At 44.3% G+C, this 24,549-nt stretch overlaps 1 protein-coding gene across 1 annotated transcript; it reads right to left on the reverse strand.

Annotated features, from left to right (window-relative positions):
* Positions 1–6,844: 6,844 nt before the first annotated feature.
* LOC147796768 (acetylcholinesterase-like) lies at positions 6,845–16,778 on the reverse strand. Its single transcript, XM_087146090.1, has 8 exons — positions 16,397–16,778; positions 15,009–15,168; positions 14,597–14,674; positions 14,024–14,142; positions 13,177–13,344; positions 12,127–12,725; positions 10,611–10,787; positions 6,845–7,864 (listed from the first exon to the last, which is right to left on the reverse strand). The coding sequence occupies exons 1-8, from the start codon at positions 16,730–16,732 to the stop codon at positions 7,750–7,752; spliced, it is 1,752 nt and encodes a 583-aa protein (XP_087002216.1). The 5' UTR covers positions 16,733–16,778; the 3' UTR covers positions 6,845–7,749.
* Between the last annotated feature and the right edge of the window lie 7,771 nt (positions 16,779–24,549).

Below are 24,549 nucleotides of genomic sequence, written 5' to 3' on the forward strand. Positions count from 1 at the left end.
ATAATGTCAGATACAGCTGGGTCCCACCATTCATAGCAAGGGGGGGGGGTCTAATCTGCCAGCCGGTCCCCAGGCGTACAACAATGTGACCCTTCTACAATTGCCACAAGACGAGGCATTTTGCTCGCCAGTGCCCAATGAACCGCTACGGATCTTCGGGCGTACCATATCCCCGAAATCAACATGGAAGTCGACAGGAAAATCACCTTTAGGCCACATCATAGTGTTAATCAGGTGGGAAACCAGCATCCTCGACTGCAGGGAGCCAGGCAGTCTGAGGGAAGAGAGACAGCTCCACTTGCCCTGACACATTCTTTGACCGAGCAGTAGCAGACTGTTTTGGGGTGGAGGTTCAACTGGGAGGTTTCCGTGTAAAATGTCTGCTTGATACTGGCTCGATGGTCACCACAATCACAGAGGGCTTCTATGAAAATCATCTGAGGGGGGAAGGGCATCCCACTACAGCGTATTCCAGAACGTTTCCAACTTGTGTCGGCAAATGGTTCCAACATCCCTTACATAGGGTGTTTTGAAGCTGTTGCACTGGGAACCCTCATCTCTTCACGCTTGATTCTGGTGATCAGAGAGGCAGCAAATAGCCCACCTAGTCACACACCCTGTATTCTGGGAATGAATGTACTGACGGTGTGCTGGAAGTAGTTGGGCTTGATGGTGGAAGGGGAGCATCTCTGTAAATGGTCCAGGTATGGATTTGTGCCAGTGTGGGAAAAGGCTATGGCTTTAGTCGAAAAACGACTCAAGTTCTCAACGATAGGAGGGCCAATCTGCAGAGCATTCATACCCAGGAGGGCCCTCATTGTCATTCCAGCAGGTCAGGCCATCGTCATTACAGTCACTGCAAGACCAGCTCCTGACAATATGGCATACCAAGCTGTTTTGGAGCCAGAGGAAGGCTCAAATCTTCCGTGCACTGTCCAGCTTGGGCGGTGTTTTGTAAAGGTTATCAGGGGAAAATTCTCCATCACTCTGACCAACGTGTCCGGCGCTGATGTTGTGTTAGTCAACAACACATGAATCGGAACATTATACCATGCCGAGGAGGTAGAATCAGACCAGACTGTGGGAAATGATTGTACCCTTCAATGCCAGCCAACCCAGTTGCAAGATGTTGAAATTGGATCTCAGCCCAGGCCAGACGAAGTAGCCGAATTTTCGGACTTACTGCGAGCCCATGCTAGCGTCTTCTCCATGCATGACATGTCATTAAGCATCGTATTGATACTGGTCAATCTCCACGAATTCAACAGAGGTACCGATTGCTTCCCCCGTCACAATACCAGGAAGTCCATGCCCACATTCAAGAGCTGCTTGAGGCTGGAATTATCCAGGAGAGCGTCAGCCTCTGGGCATCTCCTATTGTGGTCGTCAAGAAACGAGACGGGTCCATAAGGCTGTGTGTGGACTATCGGAAATTAAAATGTTGTGACCCACAAGAGCTCATTTCCACTACCCCGCATTAATTGACGAGTCTCGCCAGGCACTGGAAGAAGCCAAGTACTTTAGTGTACTCCACTTAACTTCCGGTTACCACCAGGTGGCAATGGCAGAAGATGACATAGAGAAAACTGCATTTATCACCCCATTCGGCCTTTGGGAATTCACCAGGATGCCATTTGGGCTATGTAATAGTCCTTCAACTTTCCAGCGCCTCATGCAACGATGCTTCTGAGATCGGGCCTTTCAGAGTCTCCTAATATACTTGGATGATGTCATAACCTTTTCCGACACTTATGACGAGAACTTAAGAAGACTGGAGCTAGTGTTCAGTCGGCTTCAACAGTATGGGTTGAAGGTGAAAACCTCCAAAAGTGCGTTCTTCAAAACTGAGGTGAAATGTGTGGGGCATCTGGTCGTGGCAGGGGAGCGGGTCTGACCTGACCCAAGCATGATAAGCGTGGTCAAGGATCGGCCACAACCTACTTCTATCACCGAACTGGATTTTTCCGAAGATTCATCAAACACTACTCCAGCATAGCAGCACCATGTTTCTCCACCTCGAGGGTACCTCCGAAAAGGGGAAGGTTCGAACAAGGGGCAAGCGTCAAGAAATCACGCTGAGCGAACAAGCACCGGCTGCTGTTGAGACCCTGAAGGCCAAACTGACGGAAGAACCAGTACTTGCCTTTGCTGGTTTTTCTCTTCCTTTTGTGGTAGAGACTGATGCAAGTTTAACTGGACTGGGGGGAAATTTTATCCCAAGTCAAGGAGGGAAAGAAGTCAGTAATTGCGTACGCCTCGAGGGCCTTGCGTCCAGCTGAAAGGAATGACCGCAATACTCAGCTTTCAAGTTAGAGGTGCTAGCGATCCGCTGGGCAGTGTGTGGACCATTCTGAGACTACTAGTGGGAAACATGTGAGTGATTCTCACCGAGCACAATCCACTGAAATATAATGGACACCGCAAATTTGAGTGGGATACAGTTGTCATTGCAATCTGGGGATGGAAAGATTTGCATGTACATGTATCAGGAAATTTTAAAGACTGAGCTAACATGTATACTCCTTGAATCTCCCAATTTTGCACCCAACAGCATAAGACATATGGTACCAACGCCTAATGTTCTTTGCAAATGCATCAGCATTGGGTGTTTTCACACTGCCCAATTGCAATCTCTTCAGTTGCCACTTTTTGTTTGATGTTCACCTGAACTTGATACATGTACTCTTGTCTAGGAAACAATAACAGCAAATTATTTTCAAATAGAACCATCATGAGGAGTTCAACCAGTAATAATTACTGTACAATCTACATTATCTATCAGTTTATAAAGAGCACAAGTGTAGATTGAATGTACTTATATGCTCTTGTGCAACCTTGAATGTACCGCTAAGGGCCATATGCCCAGCCACTGACCACAAAACATCTCTGGTATGAAATCAACCTTAGTGGGACTCTTTGGGCTTGTTTCTTCAAAGGAGGGATAGTACTCGTCCATATATGTACTTTAAAGGGAGCACATGGACTCTACATGTAAAAAAACTACCCAAAATTACACATCTATTCAGACCTGGAGACCAAAATCTAAGCAAATTTGATACCTCAATTTAGTGAATGACAGATGAGATTTCTTATATGCCAAAAAAGAGGAAAGTGTACAATGTGACAAAAATGCAATGAAGTACAATTCACCATGACTCGGCACTTTTTAAGAGAAATTTCAATCCATTTTTAGGTTGGGCAAAGATTTGTTAAATTTTTTGCAATATGGTTGGTCTTAAATATTGCAAGAACATCATCTAGTCTGTTCAGAACTAAAATTCCAACCTTAATGAAATTCGGTACACCCTAGTGCATTCTCCAGATGTGAGCGTCAGTCTGACCCAATCCTTGGACTTTAAACGAGAGAGGGCGGGCACATGCTAACGGTCTTGCATTTAGCTTACTATGGTTATGGAGATAATCTGATCAATACAGGCAGAAGGCCCAGCTCGCCCTCACTGAATTTCTTAATCATTTAGCTTAAACAGTCCGTCAAATTTATTAGAATGCTTAGGCATGACTCTATTCAAGGCTTTATTGACTTCATGCCTTTATCCAGTTTTTCTTTGAGATCATCCCCAAGTTTTGGTGAGTTTCATTATTCTTCAAATGCAGGAAATGTGACAGAAACTTCTTATACATTGTACTTTTTAACTTTGCTACTTTGAAGCACCCTGGTAATGTGCCGTAACGTTAACAGCAGTATACATGTAAAAAAAGAAGCCTAAAAGCAATTTGGGCATTGATTGCCTCACATCTCAAAATAACTGTACATGTGAAAAGGTGAAAGGCTTATGACCCTCTCAATGCCCAAGTCCAGTTAACTCAACATATACCCTGCTGCGTGCCAATGTTGAGTGAGCATGATAGGGAAAACACGATCCAACTACCTGGAGAACAGGTACCTTCAATGGTTTTTTAGCAACCAAGCAGACTGAATTCTCCAGATAATTGTGCTGATGTGATGAGTAACGTGAGGTGTCACCAAATTTTCTCAAACCAATCCACAAAGATGAAATGCAAAACTAATTGAGACTGCTTCAATCTGTCCCTGCAACTTCCCAGTATACCGAGAGTTAGTCACAGAGCACTATGGAGAGTAGAATAATATACATGTAATATTGCACCTGTACAAAGTGTGTGTGTAACGCATTTGTTAATACTTTACAGTGAAGAGGAATGCTTAAATCAAAGGTCCATTGTGACAAGATCTTCCAGGCAATCCTCAAGAGGCTCGGGAACGTTGATTAAGGCAACACTTGCCGCTCAGGCGGCTACCTTGAAAGTGAGGCTTGAGTGTGCGGATATTGAGGAAAAACAGAGAGCAGAACCTGAGCGGCAACAGTCAAAGCTCAAGAAGATTCAAACTTTGGCAGATTTGCATGAAACAGGAGCAAGATTAAAGGCAATCGATGATGCGGTGAAGGAAACAGAAAAATCTTCGCCGATAAAAATACATCCAACCTCTACCGACCCCGAACGCTGATGAGTCCGATGCAAGGTCAACGTCACCTGCAGCGACACCAGAAGCTCCGCGGATAGAAGATAATAGTATAACACCACCAGCACTGCAGGAGACTGAAACCAAGTTGCCTATCGCCAGTGCAGAAACTCCACTCAACGATCTCACAAAAACATTTGTTGAGCAGATCAGCCTAACTCGCCTACCGACACCAGAGCCAGGTGTCTTTACTGGCGATCCCCGGGAGGTATCCACGATGGAAACACGCCTTTGAAATATTGATTGAACACATGGATATCCCGCGCTCAGAGAGGCTGTACTACTTACAAATGCAATGGTAGCTACTTGCGCAGCCCCTGGGGTTGTTGGAGTATTGACTTCAACTGGTGGGAAATGAATCCCTGGTCGGACCACGACGACAGACTCGGGAGTTGGAGACAGCAGACAGCAGTGACTTAGTCAAGACACAGGTGCAGCATGACTGGAAACAGCATTATTTATTGTCGGTGACCATGGTAATGACCATCAGCACACAACCAAACATACACCCTGTATATTGAATACAGTGAACCAAAATATACTTTGTTTTACATATAATAATTTGTGCATAACAATAGAAACACATGTACATGCACACGGGCGCACTGAATATCGTGTACAGCGATGTACAAGCTTTACATCTCATATAACCAGAGCCGAACTTGACTCATAAAAATAAAAGAAAACCTACACCCAATGACTCATAAACTGGACTCACCCAGTCCTGGATGGATATTGACAAATTCTGCACAGCTCGGTATCAAGGTATTGTTGAAAATACGCACAAAAAACGAAGTTTTGCCTTCAAGAATGACGGCTCAGCTCAGGAAGGTTGTGCGACATCGCCGAGAGCGCGGGAAAAAGGCGCCTGTCAAGTGAGGGCGCACTTGCATCCATCACACAAAGGCATGTGGGTGGAGCTGTGAAGGAGGCAGTAGAGGGCTACTTTTTCCTGTCTTCAGATGATGCATTTGACAAGGCAAAAGAACTTCAGAAGAGATTTGGCGATGCCTTTGTCATTGCGAATGCTTTCTGTGATAAACTGGAATCCTGGCCCAAGATCTCTCCATGTGATAACACTGGAATGCGAAACCTCGCTGACTTCCTTGGCCAGTGCCAGGTAGCTATGGAAACTATAAACAGTCTACAAGTACTGGACGATGAAAGACAGAACAGAAAAGTGCTTGCCAAACTCCTAGATTGGGCCAGGCAGGCTGTGGAGTTCAAAGAAAAACAAAAGAAGTACCCTCCATTTAGCAACTTTGTGAAGTTCATGCAAATGAGGCTAAGATCGCCTGCGACTACCCTACAAGGACTCAGAGGGCAAGATAAAACGAATGATAAGGGAGAAAGTAAAAGAACCTCTGGAGGGAGTTCCTCCTCAACCAGTGCGAACGAGGCCTCTGAGAACAACACAGGAAAGAAGAACCAACACCAGAAGTCCTGCCTTTGCTGTAACAAGAATCGCAACTTGCGTGACTGTGGAATTTCTTCAGCAACCACTGGAGGAACGCGAGGCCTTAGCGATAAAAAGGGGGCTTTGCTTCGGGTGTCTCCAGCAAGGGCACACATCCAAGGGCTGCAAACGAAGGGCCACTTGGAAAACCTGTTCGAAATCTTATCCGACAGCTCTTCATGGGGATGTCAGAAAGGCAGAGAAATCGACAGACGACAGCCGAAGTCCTCAGCAGGATTCTCAGAGGGACACAAATCCACTCAACTCCCACTCAGGAGTTAGTCACCTCACTCGAACGAACAATTGATGTAAAAGCTCAATGATACCCAGTCTGAAACAACAATCATCTTTGAGAAAACATGCAATGCGTTGAGGGTGCCAAGGTCAACCTGCTCCTATCTACCATGTTTGAAGAGGATCAGCAGGTAGCGAGCAGGAAGACAGACGGGCTGTTGGTGCGCGGAAAAATTTCAAGTTCAACATGTTTAAACTCATCCATACAACTTAAGAAGCGCTGCGATTACAAATCACATCTTGCATCGAAGCCACTTTCAAGTTTCTACTGTTCAGTTGAAAAGAGTTCAAATTCGAATCCCCCCAAAAAAGAAGAAGAAAACTGGGGCATAAACACTTTTAATAAAGACAAACGCAATCTTGTGTTGCTGTGTGCTCTGTTCCCTTTTGCGTTTTCAATTTCTTTGGCATTTGAAAGAAGTCAAGATTTTTTATGATATCGTCTTCATTTTCTTGATGAGTCAGTTTTGCTCTGATGTATTCCTCTAACGTGAAACTAGTTGCAACAGAATTTTACAAGTTGATATATAAACTACAAAATGACCTCATATAACCTCTTGAGTATGCAACGAAGTACAAAATATACAACACTGTAAATTTTTGCTATGCTGAAGTAAACTTTTATTTTTCACGTTTGTCTCAATTAAATTCGAAAATCAAACTTTATTTGAAGATTAAAACATAACACGAGAGCCAAAATACAATAGGAATTTGTCATCTGAATGACTCTAATGTGAATTTAATGTGCTTCAGACTTTGGCTTTAAAAATTTATGAGATTTAACATTCTTAATATTTATGAACCAAGCAGATTTGTTACCGTGTTTCAACCCTGCATCAATGGGTTTTTTTTGGGGGGGGGCATCCAATATTGTATCATATCTGAGCTGAGTGGTGGAGAAAAATGAGCCAATTGCCGGAAATACCTTTAAACATTCGTTTCCTAACAGAAAAAAAGGGTTGATGAGGTTTTGACTTTTAGTGGGCAGTTCTCAAAGTAATAGCCGCACTGTAGTATACTGCTACCAAATATTTTAAAACGACCAATTCGATTAACTGAGAAGGCCAGGATTGAGAAAGTACGCCCAGTTAAGCAATGTTTGCGGTTCAGGTGCTAAACGTACAGGCTGTCACTTGTATCCTTTGAGCTTGAAGTATTTTAGGGCTAAAACTCTTGGGCTAAGGAAAGAAACCGCTTTCCAGTTTTGCCATGTCTGAAATTTGTTATTATAAATTATCAACTTCACTGGAATCGAAAGTTTTTTGTAGAATTCTAGTGGCACTCCCAACTACACATTTGGACTCAGAATAAGAGACAAAAAGAAATACTGGAAAGCTTGAAGAAATCAGACGCAAATAAATCAAAGCACAATTTGAAACCACCTTTGGGATTTGAGTAATTAGAAAGAAATTAATCAAGCAGACCCAACTCTTTGTGCAGATGAAAAAAAAGCTAGTACTGGCATGATGTGCCCTGCAGCTCATGCCACTGTACCATTTCAATTGCGACCAATGAGCATAATTGTCAGGAGGTTGCCCGGTATCGGTAAGTTGTTCGGCTCCGGTAAGTCATCCGTGATCTCTTGCTTGGATGGCACTTCTTCGTTGCGTTCACTACAGGTAAGAAAGGAGCAGAAAATGTTTGTTGCGTTACGTTACAGCACGATTATAAAGCGTTACAAATTACAATATTAATTAAGACGAAAACTTTAGAGACGTCATTTGGGAAATTTATGCAACTGGAGTTGTTTAGATAAACCATATGGCTGATTCAATATTTTCATTTAGCAATTTAAGATCCTATCCGGCAACAAGCCACTGTAATTAAAGCAAACCTGGCGGGGTGGTGTTAAAGTGAAATAGGTACCACACTGATAAGTGAGGCTAAAGTCGGTAACGTGTTGCCGTGAGCGTTTCTTCTCCTTGGATAAAGCAAAGGTCAAGGCTACGAATTTGGACAATAAATTGATAGCCTCTCAAAACTGATTTTCTCCTATAGGAAGCAGAGAGAAGAAAAGGGATAAACAGAACCCTCTCCGATTCAAGCCAGGCACACACTCAATCATTTCCCTTGGCTATTTCACTATGCAAGCAAGCGCTTTTTCCTTTCTTTTTGTTCCCATGTTATGCAATTCAGGTGTCCATTATAATTTATTCATAAATACCTCAGACAGTCTCCATGTAGACCCTTCCACTAATAAATTCTAATTTATGTGTGCATGAGCATAAATGGCATGTAGAATCAAAGGCTTGAGCAGCCCATTGAAAATGTACAAGGAAACAAATTTTTCGCTTTAGTCTTCGGAAAATCTTCTAAAATTATTATAGCTATTGCTTTCTGGCCTAAAACTATTTTACTCTGTACTGAATAAAAAAGCAACCTTCCCTTTCTCCCCGAGCGCAGGAGATTAAAAGAAATTGACAAGACTCCGTTCCGACCATGTCCAATATGATAGTTATATAGGCCTACTTCTGGGTACTATGCACCACTCGTACTAAGCTGAATCGTGGGTTTGTTAAGATTTGTTTTGCTAGATATGTTGTCGACCGGGAATGATGGAAGATACCCCAACGAGTCGCACAATTGTTTTATAGCTCACACAGAACGAACGCTACTGATTTCTTTTGCCTTCGTGAGCTTCAAACGAACATTTATCGCGTTTTTATTTTGCTGTACAAAATTCCTCTCAAACCCGAAAGTAATAGCTGTAATGATTTTAGAGGGTTTTCCGAAGACTACAGTGAAAAAGTGCAGAAGCTGAGAGCAAATGACGCTGACAGTTGTGCCCCTGTACACTTTTCAATGGCAGGAATGGGCCGCTCAAACTTTTTGCCTTTACGTGCCATTTATGCGCATGCGCACATAAATAAGAATGTATTAGTGGAAGTGTCTATTCAACAACGTGCAACTTGACCGTGTATTAATACATCCACATATGGACTGGCAATGAGGTAAGTAAAGCACGTCTATATCACCGAGGGACTGTGAGTGACCAGAAGAGGGTCTTATTTCCCGAGACCAACAAAATCGTTTTGGTATAGCACACCTATTCCTGGTTCTTTATCCTGGTTGACTAAAATAAGGGCACGTGTGGTTCACCAATGTGGTGAAGTACTTGAAGTTAACTTCAGCATGACTCGATTCGCGCCTTGACTTTGCGTGCGCGTCAATTCCAGAGACGAGTGGTGCCCGGTCAAGTACTAGGTTATACTACACCAAATACGCGTCCATAGAAAACAGTCAAATTAGACCGAAAGGGCGCTGCCTGTTGATTCTCGTGAAGAGGTTGGACTCCGTTTTTTCAATTAAAATTTGAGCTTATGGCCAGAAGATCACTTTTCGTTTCAATTTTACGGGGGTTGGCCACGATTTTTTTTCTTCGCCTATCTCCGTAGATACCCCAAAATATTGGTAAAATTATGCGCTCAGCTATTAATGCAGCCGCCCGCCTCTATCCAGAATAGGTCCACAATTTGGAGCTTTTTGTGAAAGAAATGTCCCGAACTGGAAAATATCAGTCCCAATTACGGGATTTATAGAAATATTTCTATGATCCCTCCTGATTATGGCATGTCTTATTGTAAAAAAACCCTTGGGATCACAAAATGTTATTAATGAGTTCGCGCGCAGAAATACGACCATTTGGTGGAATGCACCTGGTCTTGAAAAATCTTTCACTAGTTATTGCGCCCTCTGGAGGTTGAAAGTTGAATCTAAACAGTTAAAACCCTGGAAAAATTATTTTCCTTGTTGAGTATAGCAACTCAAGTGAAAGTGGAATTAAAACAGTTTAAACCCCGACAGAATATTTTTCTAGTTTGAGGTGTGTTATGAAATACATATGGACTGTGCAAATTCGGTCACCAGTGCACGTCCATGCCCTCTCGGGCCTGTGAGTGACCACAAGTGGGTCCTATTTCCCGAGGCCAACATAGACGTGCACTAGTCACCTCATTGCTAGTCCATATGCGTATAACATTAGTTAATCAAAGCCTTTCATTTTATTTCATTTTCTACCCTGTTTAAAATTCAAAAGCCACCCTTTAAAGAGGCAGATCTAGAGGGGGGTGGAAGGTTGCAATCCCCCGCTCAGCCGCAGAAAAAATGGCAGTTCCGATGAAAAAAAACAGAAAATGAGTAGGTCTACCACAAGAAAAAACATTCCTGGACGAGAATTGCACTGTCCATCTATCCATCTGTAGTTAAAACAATTACATCGACTTCCAGTAAATCCCCTTAGCAGGGCACCCCTTCAGTACGCCCATCACCCCCCCCCCATTTCCTGATAGCTAGATCCGTCCCTGCTTTAATCCGTGTAGTTTGTGTATTAAGACGAAAAGCAGAAAACAGTGAGTATACCTGGGGACCATCTGCGGGAGTTGTACGTTCCAGAGATAGCACTCGTCCTGTCGGAGACGCTGTCTATCCACCATTGACGGCGATAAGTCTTTGTAGTATAAGGTCTGTGCGTTGAACTTATGCCATGTCTTGGAACTGACCCTTGCTACACCTCTCTTACTTTCCATGTTAGGATTGCTGATATAATGCAAGAATACAAGTGGTTGTAATTATAAATGGATACAGACAAAAATGTTTGACGCAGGATTTTGAGAATAGACGCCAGGCAAAGTCAGGATGGTATGGGCGTAAATCTCGGGTGATGGGGGTATAATCCTTCAGGTGTTGAGCGAAGTATGGGCTATTACAGTGGCGTAGATTTAAGCCGGTAATTGAGGGAAGCGGGCTGGGGAATTGTGGGGGGGACTGACTTTTCCAGCTGCGTATTTTCTTTTCCCAAACAAAATCCGACGTTTTCAAAAGAGGGGGCCTTCTGTGCTTTTTGCATTATTCATAATTTTGTCCAAGGCTTTACTGAGCGGTTGCATAGTGAGTACAAGAGTATTAAATTCACCAGAACTTTGCAACGGATGTGTGGATTAGTTGGAAATACTCCCAACTTAAAATCCTCAGTCTCAGGTTCGAATCCTCCCTATTGCTTTTACAATGCTTTTTTAAACTTGTAAATCACAAGTGAGAAAGGAACATTTCCACCATAAATTTGGTTTGTGCGGTCAAGAATGATGCATTAAATATGTATGTAACAGGCCAAGACAGGAAACCACAACCGTTTGGGAGAACACATTCGCTACCCGGCCGTGGAAATTTGAAAAGATTACACCATGTAGCGTGGCATTTTTAAAAAGTTCTCCTTTACTGAGTGCTGTTATTTACATTTTGGTAACTGGGAAGTCCGAAAAGTCTTCACAATGTGCCTTATTTTTTTTCTCAACATGGAAAGGGGGATGATTCAACACCCCCTCCCCATCAAAAAGTGAGGGGATTATGCTCCACCCCCGGGATTTGTGCCATGGGCTATTGCATCATTTATCCACTTTCTTGTGGCCATAAATATGCCAGTGTAATGTAAGATTTTCCATAAACGTAATACACACTTCTGTATTACGAACATACCGCACTCTATAGAGTAATATGGTGTCAGTCCCCCGCCCCCCAACAGACTTTCCAATTTCCCCCACTTTCTGACATGAATGTACGCCACTCATTGATGGAGAAAAGAAAACGGGAATGGAAGCTCCAAAACAGTGTATCCCTTTGGTATAATTTTTGTACATAGAGCGACTCGACTGATAATCATTTCACACGAGGACTATTAAAGTCCACCCTAGCCAGGACTTTGCAAATTGTGTTGTCTGAGCCTAGTAAGGTTATCTGACAATACAACACTCTTATACAACGCACAGCTGAATGTAAACTTAGCACACTCCAAAATGTTCATTCTGGGTGTCTTGATTGGAAAAGGTCACTACAACCCCCCCCATTCATTCCACAGTATGAAATACTATGCTTTTCTTACCCAGTTTTGGCAAAGTTGGTCCAGTATCTCATCATATCTGCCGACATATCAATCTCTTCCTCTGTCAATGAGACTGGTCGATCTAAACCTTGCATGAATGCGCTGCCAAAGACATACGCGAGGTCATCACCGTGAGGAACAGTATCATTTAAAGGTAGGGGCAATAGATGGAACGACGAGACATGGGTCATCTGGTACAAGTAGGTATTGGAGTTGGCCAAAGCAAAGGCTTTAGCGACAGCATCAGCTGGGCAGACGAAGGCCTCGTCGCCAGTCAGACTCGAAAACGGCGAGAAGTAATTTAACTGACCTGGGTCCACGTAGTGTTGTCGGATCTGGTCAAGCATCGCCTGGTCGTGCTTGATGTAGACATAGTCACTGAAAATCGCATTGAAACTTTCTTCGGGGACAAAAACGGAGCGGAAGGCTTCAAGTGCTATCAAGGCACCTTCATCCCTCATGGTACCGATCATAACATCGGTCTTCTTGAACTCTCCACGTTTGTATAGCTCTGCTGGATTTCCAGTGAGAAATTCCCCGTCGATAGTAGGCACAAACGGGATGATGTTGGTCTTTGCCAAAAAGGTGCCAAATAATATCTGCAGGAAAAAAATCTACAATTGACAGGGTTCTGGTCGAAACGGGATTTCGACAAGTGCAAAATCTTCACATTATCTGAAACGGAGGAAATGACAGTTTTGTCAATTGGTCGTAAGTATCAGTAACAGGATTTGTTAGTGATTTATCATACTTGCGCACATTTTACTGATTATTAAGAACAACGATTGGCTAATGCAGCAACTTTGTAGTACTTCTGGTTCCATTGCAACACCGTGTAAGTGGGCGTGGTTTCAGCTGCAACATCACGGTATGGTAGTAAGACGAAGCGTTCATTAAAATTTGTTTAATGTCTGTTTGTAAGCATGTGGTCAAAATAACTTTTAATCTAAAATGTGATATGTAACACTATCCGTATGATGAATTTGAAGACTAATACGAGGACATTGATTTAAAGATATTGTATTTTTACAGGAAGGCTTTCAGTCTTACAAAATCCATAGCGAGCATGAGACCACTTGTTGATTTCTGCTTCAGGCAACTGAGAAGGCTAGAACTGCTGATAGATTGCCCACACAGAGCTACCCGACCGAGTTTGAAAGCGTGGTCCCGAGCTGTTGTTGGGTCTAGTACACTCCAGGGAGAGGAGGCTGTCCCGCTCTGAAGAAAAAGAAATTACACGGGAGAAATTAATCACTAATTGGCAGCCAGAAAGAGAACACGTCTAATAGCTTCGTTGGTTGTGATCTCATTAAAAAGTCCAAGGGAAGTGATTTTCTCAAAGCATTTCTTGAAAACTCACCTTTGTGTCCTATTCAGCCAAATTTCACACTTTCTTTGTGGCTTCGTGATGGTAAGGTTTGTACATTCTTCAGCAAAAGTGCATTGTTCTTTCAAGAGGAACACTTGATGTTACGGCAACTGAAGCACCAATTGGCCAAAACTTTGGACATTTCTATTTCTCAAATACTGTTTTGGAGTTACCAAATAAAAGAATTCCAAGGGGAAAAATCTACGTTCACAATTTGATCAAGAGAACACCCTAAAGATGAACGGCGTCTACCGGAAATGGCACCATAGCATCGGTGCGTTATTTTGCTGTGGAAAATGACAACGCTTTGGTAAAATACCCTTTCAACAAAGCCAATAGGGGTGTTTTGCAATCATGAAAAAGTGACATGTAAGAAATATTTAAGAGGAATGTATAACAATCCTGAGGATAAAATCGTCCATGGTGCTAATTTCTTTTCCATGTCTACCTCTACCCATTATTCTAAAATTCCTCTGTATTCATCTTAGACATTTGGGAACGTATTGTAAGGCACCTTTGTCAACATACCTGCATGATAGCCCTGTTGTAGAAACCCCAAGATTGCTTAGCTAATGTCATGAGACTAACTGACGCAGACCCAGCACTTTCTCCAAAGATAGTGATCTTATCGTCGTCCCCTCCAAAATCTGTGACGAGATTTGGTAAGTACTATAAGATAATATTCGGAGGGAGCCGTCACAAAAGAACTCCATCAGTGACTTATCCAGCGGGGAGGCAGGGGCCACCCCCATTGTTTCAGCAAATATTAATGACAATTTATCGAATATTAGCACCACAACCCGATAACAAACCAACACCACGAAATAAAAGCAAGGATGTCGGGACTCTGAGTAAGGCTTTCATACATTTTCACCCCAACATCATGTTGAATTAGACCAAAGCAGCATTCGCTTTTGAGTCATCCCTCAACTCCAACACCCCGCTGAACTCCACATATCATTAGTTTGAACAAACAACGGTTTCTCACAACAGGTGAGCTTAAGGTTGAGAGGAAGATTTTTTTTAGATTAATCACTAACTTGTGCATTTCAAAATACTTGGTCAGGTTTTTATAACGGCAGTATTTTCGTCTGAACTCACCAGCTATGTGGTTCTTGACCCATTTCAATGCTTCCAGTTGATCCCACATTCCATAGTTACCAGGGAGTTCGTTGTCCCCTGCAAGCAAGGTTGGGTACGAAATCCAACATCAGCATTGGATACAGATTAAAATTTTTATGGGGGGCTGAGTAACCTGAACGGAATAAATGCTGTGCATAATTATTGGCTACTTCTTCTCCTACATGTTAAAATAAGATTTCAGACATTCTTTTCGGATCGCAAGTACTCAAAATAGATTTATGGAACAAATGACAACGATGTAATTTTTTTTCTCAATTAATTTTATCGAAGATCATTGTACACAAGTGGGGTAAGTCTAATGAGAATTTGTGGTTCGTTATTCTGCCTCCTTTGGTAGCCCATTTGTACCTTAGTAAACAGTTAAACCAACCTGTGCTGAGGAAACCAAACACGCCCAGTCTGTAGTTGAAGTTGACGACGATGACATCATGGTAGGCTGCCAGAGCTACGCCATTGTAAGTCTCCATTGACCCGGAGCCTGATATGAACGCTCCTCCGTGGATATACAACATGACGGCTGCCTTTGATGGCTAAACAAATGTGATGTTATATGAGATATACCACTAAAAGGGAACTTGAGACACAAGGATATCAGAAAATTTCGTGGGATGGATGCAGGATTTTTGGCTGGGGGAGGGGATTTGGGAAATATTTGTTCAGGGGTTAAGCCTCCCATGTGAACTTATTGCCGTTGGTGAAAATCAATACGTATAATTCACAGCTCTTGTCTGACGATTCAATTGCCACGTACCTAGTTCAGTTGGAAGGCAAGCAACCCCCCCCCTGCTCTGAGGCAAAACAGTTTTTAAAAATGGGATTATAATAAAATATAACTTTTTATGGGTACACCAATACCATTGTAAACAATGTACATGTATGTCATATAATGTTTCATTATCGTTTCCGGTTGTCCAAAAAAATGAGACACTTCGAAAAATCTCTGGCCTGACCGCCCCCCCCCCTTTCGGGAAATTCCTGGATTCGCCCCTGAACTCCAGTGTGAGGCCACCTTTAAAGACTAATCGAAGGATTTTTCATTCTATTTGGGCGCATTCTTAAACTTGACATATGCATGAATTCTGGCAAACGACAACATCCCATAGAGGCTGCTCTTTATTTAATTCTTAAAACTATGACTGGCCATCGGTACAAAGTAGCAGAATAATTCACTGAGACATCGTGTTAAAAACCTCACACAGCTATCACGATACAAGATGATGAACATCTCGGCTACAAATATAAAATAAGAGAAAACACCACTGTTTTTATGACGAGGTAATGTATGCTTACACTAACAAAGGGTGTTTGTCTGCAAACGTACGCTACCCAATACCGATGTTTTTCAACATGAGACATACTGGTTTTAAAAGATATTCAACGCCCCCTAATAACATGGTGCCCACGCAAAACTGAGGGGTTCTGATGCCTGCCGCCGGATTAAGGTGCATTTTCATATGCGCCTCAACATATGCACCAAGCGTTGCGTCTGTCATTGCTCCCAGGCCGATTTTGACGTGTGTATGGAGACGTGTTTTGTGTCTGTGAGAGTGAAACGCATGAAAGCATCGCGTACGCTGCGCACGTACCAAAAACGTACACATGGAAAGGCGTCTTTAGCTTATATTTTAGTGAAGGTCATTAAGGCATTCAATGATGTTCCCCTACTTATGCAAGTAACTCGTTTGAGAAGTAGGACATAATAAAGCTCTGAGCATAATCAACTTTATTCTGTCGCTTTGATTTCAAACAACTACTCACCCTTGGGTTAGGTACCCATATGTTCATGAAAAGACAGTCTTCGCTAGCGGCTTTTGAACCTGGCTGAGGGCAATCCGCCCCGAATTGAGAAGCGTCAAAGTCACCAGACCACGGTTTCTTAGGTTGGGGCTTGCCGAAGCGCTCGGGCTTCTCAACATATGGGATACCCCTGTAGACATCGATATAAGTATCTATGGAAGGGTAGGAGTGATGCTGGAAGTGAACAGTTTCGCCTACTACAGCACCGAGACCAGAGATGCTGACTCTCGGTCCATCACACTCCACGCTGAGGGGACCTACTGCAGCCACCGTCAGAACAGCAAGTAGACGCAGCATCGTTACCGTGATCAGAACTGTTTACATATGTCAAAGCAGTTGTCGAAGAATTTGCTGAAAATGACTCTTATGAGGGCTTTTATAACATTTTACCAAGCCTGCAGTCTATCCGGCTTGGTGATAAGAACAACGGATGAATAAATCATTGATCCGACGGTTCGTCAACTTTAATTACCAGTAATTAGTTTAATGAATGAGGAAGCAGCCAAAGAGAGAATATCGGTAATACATCTGTGCGATTCCGGTGAGTTGTGACACGGACTACCCACTCTGGAATGGCATGCAGCTGGTTGGCAGACTATCCGGCTTGGTGATAAGAACTTCAGATGAATAAATCATTCCTCCGACGGTTCGTCAACTTTAATTACCAGTAATTAGTTTAATGAATGAGGAAGCAGCCAAAGCGAGAATATCGGTAAATACCTGCGTACGATTCCGGTGTGCAACTGGTTGACAGACTATTAATCTCTTCTCCCTCAAAGACAGGTGTCTTGTTCAGAATAGTCGGAACCTAAAGATGCTTGACTGATAAACCTGGGAAGGCGTCAGAATTTACTGGCAGTGGATTTGAAGAATTGGGCGATAACCCATTTGAATTGTTTGTGTCATTAAAGTAATGGTTTACCAGACAGTAAGATTAATCAGCGACTGTTCAACGCTAAGCATGTACTTTCTGCAACGTCCCAAGACCGTAGTTCTGGAGAGCTGTCGTACGGGGCCTGGTTACCGCTGCTGTGCTGCATCAACCCCTCCCGTCATGACAAACGCTAAACTAATCAAGGTACACGTGAATGGGAGGAATATATCCCCAGTTCCTAACAACTAAAATTCTCAAATAAAACAACTAATTAGATTTTGCTTTGGGGGAACACGACAAATAGATTCGTATTAAATATCTCCTTTCTATAATGTTCGAAGTACCAAAGGGAAACATTATGTCCCCACCATAACGAAAGTGTACGCGTTTTTCTTTCCTCTTTTTTAGCGGGGAGGGGAGAACACACTTCCCCTCAAAATTCATGCTTTCCTCTGTCTTGCCTTATAACTTTTGATCAAGAGTGTAAAGAAGATTGAAAAGCAAATTAATGCCTTCAATCGCCCATTCACTTTAATTGTCTATTAGTAACAAAAACGTTCAACGGTTTTTCCACAGAAACCAATCACCGGGCTATGCGGCTGGGCTCATTCCTTTTTTCCTGCCTCGACTCGGCCTCTGATTTCCCCTTCAGTGGCGGACAGACCGCCGTCTCTGAGCGATCGGCTGGGGGCTGGACCCCTATTCAATTATAGTATGAGAATGTACCGGGACAACGAGAGTAATGGCTTTTAAACCACTCTGAAGTTCAGCATACCGGCTGATCTATTTATCTCCACTTTCCACACATCAAAAAGCCGGGCGGCCCATACACACTACTATATCCATGGTGCAACAAACCGTGCCAAATGTTGAAATAAAAAGATATGGTCTTGTTACCTTCTCTAGCATTTCCCGTCATTTTCTGGTCGGTTACAGGGGTCCCAAATCGGCTGGAGCCTTCCAAATTAGATAATATTCGAGGTTGTCCCCCCCCATTTTGCCACCTCCAACATTTATTTCATCATCAGATACGTCCAGAAATACTGGGTATTGATTTGAGTCATTACTTAAGGGTGATTCGACATTATCTTGAAATGAATTTTGAGTCAGATATATGGACAAACCGTCATTACTGGAATACATTATGGTGGAGCTGGCACAGACCGACAAGAAAGTACAATGTAGAAGGAAGGAAGTTCGACAGCAAATGACCTGTATGTTGTCATTGTTTTAATCGTGCTTTCAGCAAGTCAGGCTATTCGCGCCAGTAACTGTACGTTTATTCATACACTTTATTAATCAGCATCACATTACGGAGTTAGGAAGAAGGTCCAGTTTTAGAGGCACGAGGAAACCGGAGTACCCGGAGAAAACCTGCGAGAGCGAGTATGGACTGGAAACCAAATGCACTTAAAGCCTGGGCCAAGCCAAGACTCGAACCCGGGTCTCATTGATGCAACTGACTGTCATGACTCCAGCGTGAAATTTGTGTCGAGTGCAGCGGCATGTTTGTTTGACTTTGTTTAAGTAACAGTGGAGGGCGTGTGGGCCATTATAGGGTAAATGGGACTTTCAATAAATTCGGGGTCTAAAAGTGTGACTTAACCCTCAACTTCTATCACCCAACTAATCCAATTTCCCTTCCCTTGTAATTTTTATTTCAACAGAAAACTTCCTAATGTAGCAAATTAACAGCTACAAATAGGATATTTTCTATCCCAAAACTGTATTTCCCCCAACATTCCCAATAAAAACTTAGAAACCAATAAAGTAATTACACGAAAAAGTACAAAAGGTCCACACAAGAACTTCTTTTACTCGTCATTCCTCATCTTGTAATTGTCATTTTTCAATACATAATGGTGCCACAAATCCCGAAACAAGTACGAGAAATGTCAATGAAAATGCAAAATAAATATTCAACTGTCTCTTGGTGGGCGGTGTAGTAGTCCCGGAAGCAGGGGGTCGATGCAGAGGGGCTGGTGGCAAGAGTCGCACTCGATGTGCGTCTTCTTTTGCTGCCCTTGGGAAGAGCAGAGGACATATCGCCAATAGCAGTAGTCACCGTAGCTGGTCTTCTCCAAGGAAATGGGAAAGTTGAGTTGGTAACTGGTGGAGTATCTTGCTGGGGTGGGTACTCGGGTAAGGGTTCGTTGAAGAGAAGTTCGAGTTACAAGCCAAAGTAGAGGAAGGAGAGGCGGTGACCAACAGCCTGGTGCACACAGTAGCTGTTCACCAGGGTCAAGTCTAGCAAGTAGAAAACAGCATCTTGTACCACTTCAGGGACTTGCGAGTTTGTCTGTGATTTGCCGCTAGCTGGTCGCTCTGTCAACGCCTTCCATCAGGGCGTTGTACTCGATGACGCAGGCTGGTTTTTGCTTTTCTGCCCCCGTCCAGTCTCACTTGCTGGAGCCACTGAAATCTGCTCTATGCACAGTGGAGAGCATACGGATGTTCCGTTTGTCTTTCCACACTAGTGCCAGAAATGAACCATTCACATCCAGTTTAGCTGACCGTACGTTGTTTTGCCCCGCTGGAGAAACACAGACTTTAAGTCCTTTTCTGTTGGGCATGACAGTGCCAACGACGTTTAACTTCTCGAAGTGAAGTTGGCGATATAAATCTGGACTGCTAAAGGCCAGGTCGAGGGCAAGGTTGTAGCCCTTGCCATTCAGATTTCTCACAAGGCCCATCACCACTTATGCCGTTGCTGGGAGCTCTCCGTTGCTTTGGCTTGTGTAAATCTTGAAGTTGAAGCAGTACCCAGCGGGCCCTCTTTCTCGGGTTGTTAGTAGCAAAGCGAAGACACCCGTAGAATTTCAACAAGGAGTCGTCGACAGAAATGTCGCGCTGTTGAGTGTGCACAGTGGATAACTTCTCCAAGAGATGGTCGATAACAGGATGGAACTTAAACAGGCGGTCAGGGCAGTCCTCCAACATGACACTGTTGGCGTTGAAGTGTACGGCCTGCAGGATGGCAAGGAACCAGTCTCGGGGCATGATGGACGGGAACAGGCTCGTCTTCAGCAGTGGATCGGTCGACCAGTAGCTGTGAAGGGTGGGGTGTTTTGTGATACCCGTCATGATGCAAATGTGAGGGTAGCAGCAAACCACCAGAGTGCCCAAGAAAGGTGAGACAGTAACTGGTCACAACGCCCTCGCTTGGTGGCAGGTTTGAGCTTCACACTTTCCTGTGCCATCTTACCACCAGCTTGGCCATGCTGCTGAGCAATCAGTTTGACACTGACAAAATTTATAGTGAGCTTTTATACGTGTGTGTCTTTTGAAAAAAATACTTTCCAGTTGCCTTAAAGCCAATCCAAACCCGCGTGCGTACCACCGCCACATTGTGTCAGAATTGGGATTGGTTTGATTTTGAAAGGAAAGTGCACAAGTTGATGTTCATATTTCTGGTATGCAGCAGCCGGTGCCAGCCAAAGGTGTGCTTGGTGCAGTAATGTGTGATGCGTCCTGCTAATCCTCTGCAGGCATAGTGAGTGCAAACATGGCAACGACTGCGCTGGATGGAAAGCTACCTGTGCAGTCCCTCAGGGACTACTTCCCATCGGCCAGTGGACTGTTATACATGATAAATGACGAATAGGTGGTAAACCCCACACCGAGAGCAATATATTGCCACCTGAGGGAGGATGGGGAGACCACATCTACATCCCCTTGCTCCAGAAGAGGGGGGCCATGATAGAAGTTAAGACCGAGACCAAGACAGACGCTGACCACCGCACGGTAGTCATGGCTGGCACCTGAGAGAAAAGTGCCGATTTGGGGGGCCAGGAGGAATCAACGGGAAGGGCCATTCCGGTCGATGAATTCGTTACTTCAATCACTCATGCCTTTTCTCGTTATCGCGTCCCAACTGAACAGAGGGGGCAGTTCCTGCTGGACTACCTACGAGGTGCCCCAAAGGTGGAGGCAAGAGCCCTTCTTGTCAGGGGGGGGGACTGGAGCCAAAGAAGTCTTACAACACCTAAAGACCTCCTATGGGGAACCACTGACCAGTGGAGAGCTACAGCGTTAGCTGCTGGACCGACATCAGCAGAAGATGGAGATGGTGTGGGAGTATTCGGTGGCACTCCAGCGTCGCTTCTTGCGCCTGCCTTCAGAAGAAAGATCCCGAGCCCTACAAACCGCCCGACACCCTCAGGTTTGTGGATGGTTTCGACCAAGAGGGGCTAAGGCATTCGTCCTGGGACTTGCTTGACAGAAATCCGTCCATGACCTTTAAAGAGCTGAAGAACTGGGTCATCAAACGAGATGAAAGGGAAAATGCTTGTGCCAAGGTGGTCCGTAGTAACCATGTCGCCGCTGCAGAACTGAAAGAAAGCAACTCCTACCAGCGCCTGGAAGGGCAAGTGAAAGCCCTGACTGAGTCTGTGAAGGCGTTGATGCCTTCAACGTGGCCGCCCCGTTAGTCCAATCCGTCCCATCCCGATGCAATGTGAGGTCAACAACTTGGCACGTCCTTATTCACCACATCTGCCAAATGGTCCAGCAGAGGTATTCCCAAATAATGTCAGATCCCGCTGGGTCCCACCATTCATAGCAAGGGGGGGGGTCTAATCTGCCAGCCGGTCCCCAGGCGTACAACAATGTGACCCTTCTACAATTGCCACAAGACGAGGCATTTTGCTCGCCAGTGCCCAATGAACCGCTACGGATCTTCAGGCGTACCATATCCCCGAAATCAACATGGAAGTCGACAGGAAAATCACCTTAGGCCACATCATAGTGTTAATCAGGTGGGAAACCAGCACCCTCGACTGCAGGGAGCCAGGCAGTCTGAGGGAAGAGAGACAGCTCCACTTGCCCTGACACATTCTTTGACCGAGCAGTAGCAGACTGTTTTGGGGTGGAGCTTCAACTGGGAGGTTTACGTGTAAAATGTCTACTTGATACTGGCTCGATGGTCACCACAATCACAGAGGGTTTCTATGAAAATCATCTGAGGGGGGAAGGGCATCCCACTACAGCGTTTTCCAGAACGTTTCCAACTTGTGTCGGCAAATGGTTCCAACATCCCTTACATAGGGTGTTTTGAAGCTGATGTGTTGCGCTGGGAACCCTCATCCCTTCACGCTTGATTCTGGTGATCAAAGAGGCAGCAAATAGCCCACCTAGTCACTCACCCTGTATTCTGGGAATGAATGTACCGACGATGTGCTGGAAGTAGGTGGGCTTGATGGTGGTAGGGGAGCATCTCTGTAAATGGTCCAGGTATGGATTTGTGCCAGTGTGGGAAAAGGCTATGGCTGTAGTCGAAAAACGACTCAAGTTCTCAACGATAGGAGGGCCAATCTGCAGAGCATTCATACCCAGGAGGGCCCTCATTGTCATTCCAGCAGGTCAGGCCATCGTCATTACAGTCACTGCAAGACCAGCTCCTGACAATATGGCATACCAAGCTGTTTTGGAGCCAGAGGAAGGCTCAAATCTTCCGTGCACTGTCCAGCTTTGGCGGTGTTTTGTAAAGGTTATCAGGGGAAAATTCTCCATCACTTTGACCAACGTGTCCGGCGCTGATGTTGTGTTAGCCAACAACACATGAATCGGAACATTATACCATGCCGAAGAGGTAGAATCAGACCAGATTGTGGGAAATAATTGTACCCTTCAATGCCAGCCAACCCAGTTGCAAGATGTTGAAATTAGATCTCAGCCCAGACCAGACGAAGTAGCCAAATTTTCGGACTTACTGGGGGCCCATGCTAGCGTCTTCTCCATGCATGACATGTCATTAAGCATCGTATTGATACTGGTCAATCTCCACGAATTCAACATAGGTACCGATTGCTTCCTCCGTCACAATACCAAGAAGTCCATGCCCACATTCAAGAGCTGCTTGAGGCTGGAATTATCCAGGAGAGCGTCAGCCTCTGGGCATCTCCTATTGTGGTCGTCAAGAAACGAGACGGATCCATAAGACTGTGTGTGGAGTATCGGAAATTAAAATGTTGTGACCCACAAGAGCTCATTTCCACTACCCCACATTAATTGACGAGTCTCGCCAGGCACTGGGTGAAGCCAAGTTTTTCAGTGTACTCCACTTAACTTCCAGTTACCACTAGGTGGAAATGGCAGAAGATGACATAGAGAAAACTGCATTTATCACCCCCATTCGGCCTTTGGGAATTCACCAGGATGCTATTTGGGCTATGTGATAGTCCTTCAACATTCCAGCACCTCATGCAACGATGCTTCTGAGATCGGGCCTTTCAGAGTCTCCTAATATACTTGGATGATGTCATAACCTTTTCCAACACTTATGACGAGAACTTGAGAAGACTGGAGCTAGTGTTCAGTCGGCTTCAACAGTATGAGTTGAAGGTGAAAACCTCCAAAAGTGCGTTCTTCAAAACTGAGGTGAAATGTATGGGGCATCTGGTCGTGGCAGGGGAGCGGGTCCGACCTGACCCAAGCATGATAAGCGTGGTCAAGGATCGGCCACAACCTACTTCTATCACCGAACTGGATTTTTCCGAAGATTCATCATACACTACTCCAGCATAGCAGCACCATGTTTCTCCACCTCGAGGGTACCTCCGAAAAGGGGAAGGCTCAAACAAGAGGCAAGCGTCAAGAAATCACGCTGAGCGAACAAGCACCGGCTGCTGTTGAGACCCTGAAGGCCAAACTGACGGAAGAACCAGTACTTGCCTTTGCTGTTTTTTTCTCTTCCTTTTGTGGTAGAGACTGATGCAAGTTTAACTGGACTGGGGGGAAATTTTATCCCAAGTCAAGGAGGGAAAGAAGTCAGTAATTAATTGCGTACGCCTTGAGGGCCTTGCGTCCAGCTGAAAGGAATGACCGCAATCACTCAGCTTTCAAGTTAGAGGTGCTAGCGATCCGCTGGGCAGTGTGTGGACCATTCTGAGACTACCTAGTGGGAAACATGTGAGTGATTCTCACCGAGCACAATCCACTGATATATAATGGACACCGCAAATTTGAGTGCGATACAGTTGTCATTGCAATCTGGAGGATGGAAAGATTTACATGTACATGTATCAGGAAATTTTAAAGACTGGGCTAAAATGTATACTCCTTGAATCTCCCAATTTTGCACCCAACAGCATAAGACATACGGCTGAAATTTACTCCGTTTGTACCAACGCCTAATGTTCTTTGCAAATGCATCAGCATTGGGTGTTTTCATAAAAGCACACTGCCCAATTGCAATCTCTTCAGTTGCCACTTAAATAAAAATCTCACTCATCACAAAGTC

Source organism: Acanthaster planci, linkage group LG14 (genome assembly GCF_054643075.1).
Source record: "Acanthaster planci isolate LZ-2023a linkage group LG14, COTS_SCS, whole genome shotgun sequence".
NCBI lineage: Eukaryota > Metazoa > Echinodermata > Asteroidea > Valvatida > Acanthasteridae > Acanthaster > Acanthaster planci.

Bases quoted from the DNA above. Each gene is read 5' to 3' on its own strand.
- LOC147796768 (XM_087146090.1), bottom strand. From the start codon at position 16,732: ATGCTGCGTCTACTTGCTGTTCTGACGGTGGCTGCAGTAGGTCCCCTC. The intron at 12,726-13,176 runs GTAAGACTGAAA...TTTTTCCTGCAG, and splicing joins TCATGCTCGCTATGGATTTT to ATATTATTTGGCACCTTTTT. The intron at 7,865-10,610 runs GTATACTCACTG...TCTTACCTGTAG, and splicing joins CTCCCGCAGATGGTCCCCAG to TGAACGCAACGAAGAAGTGC.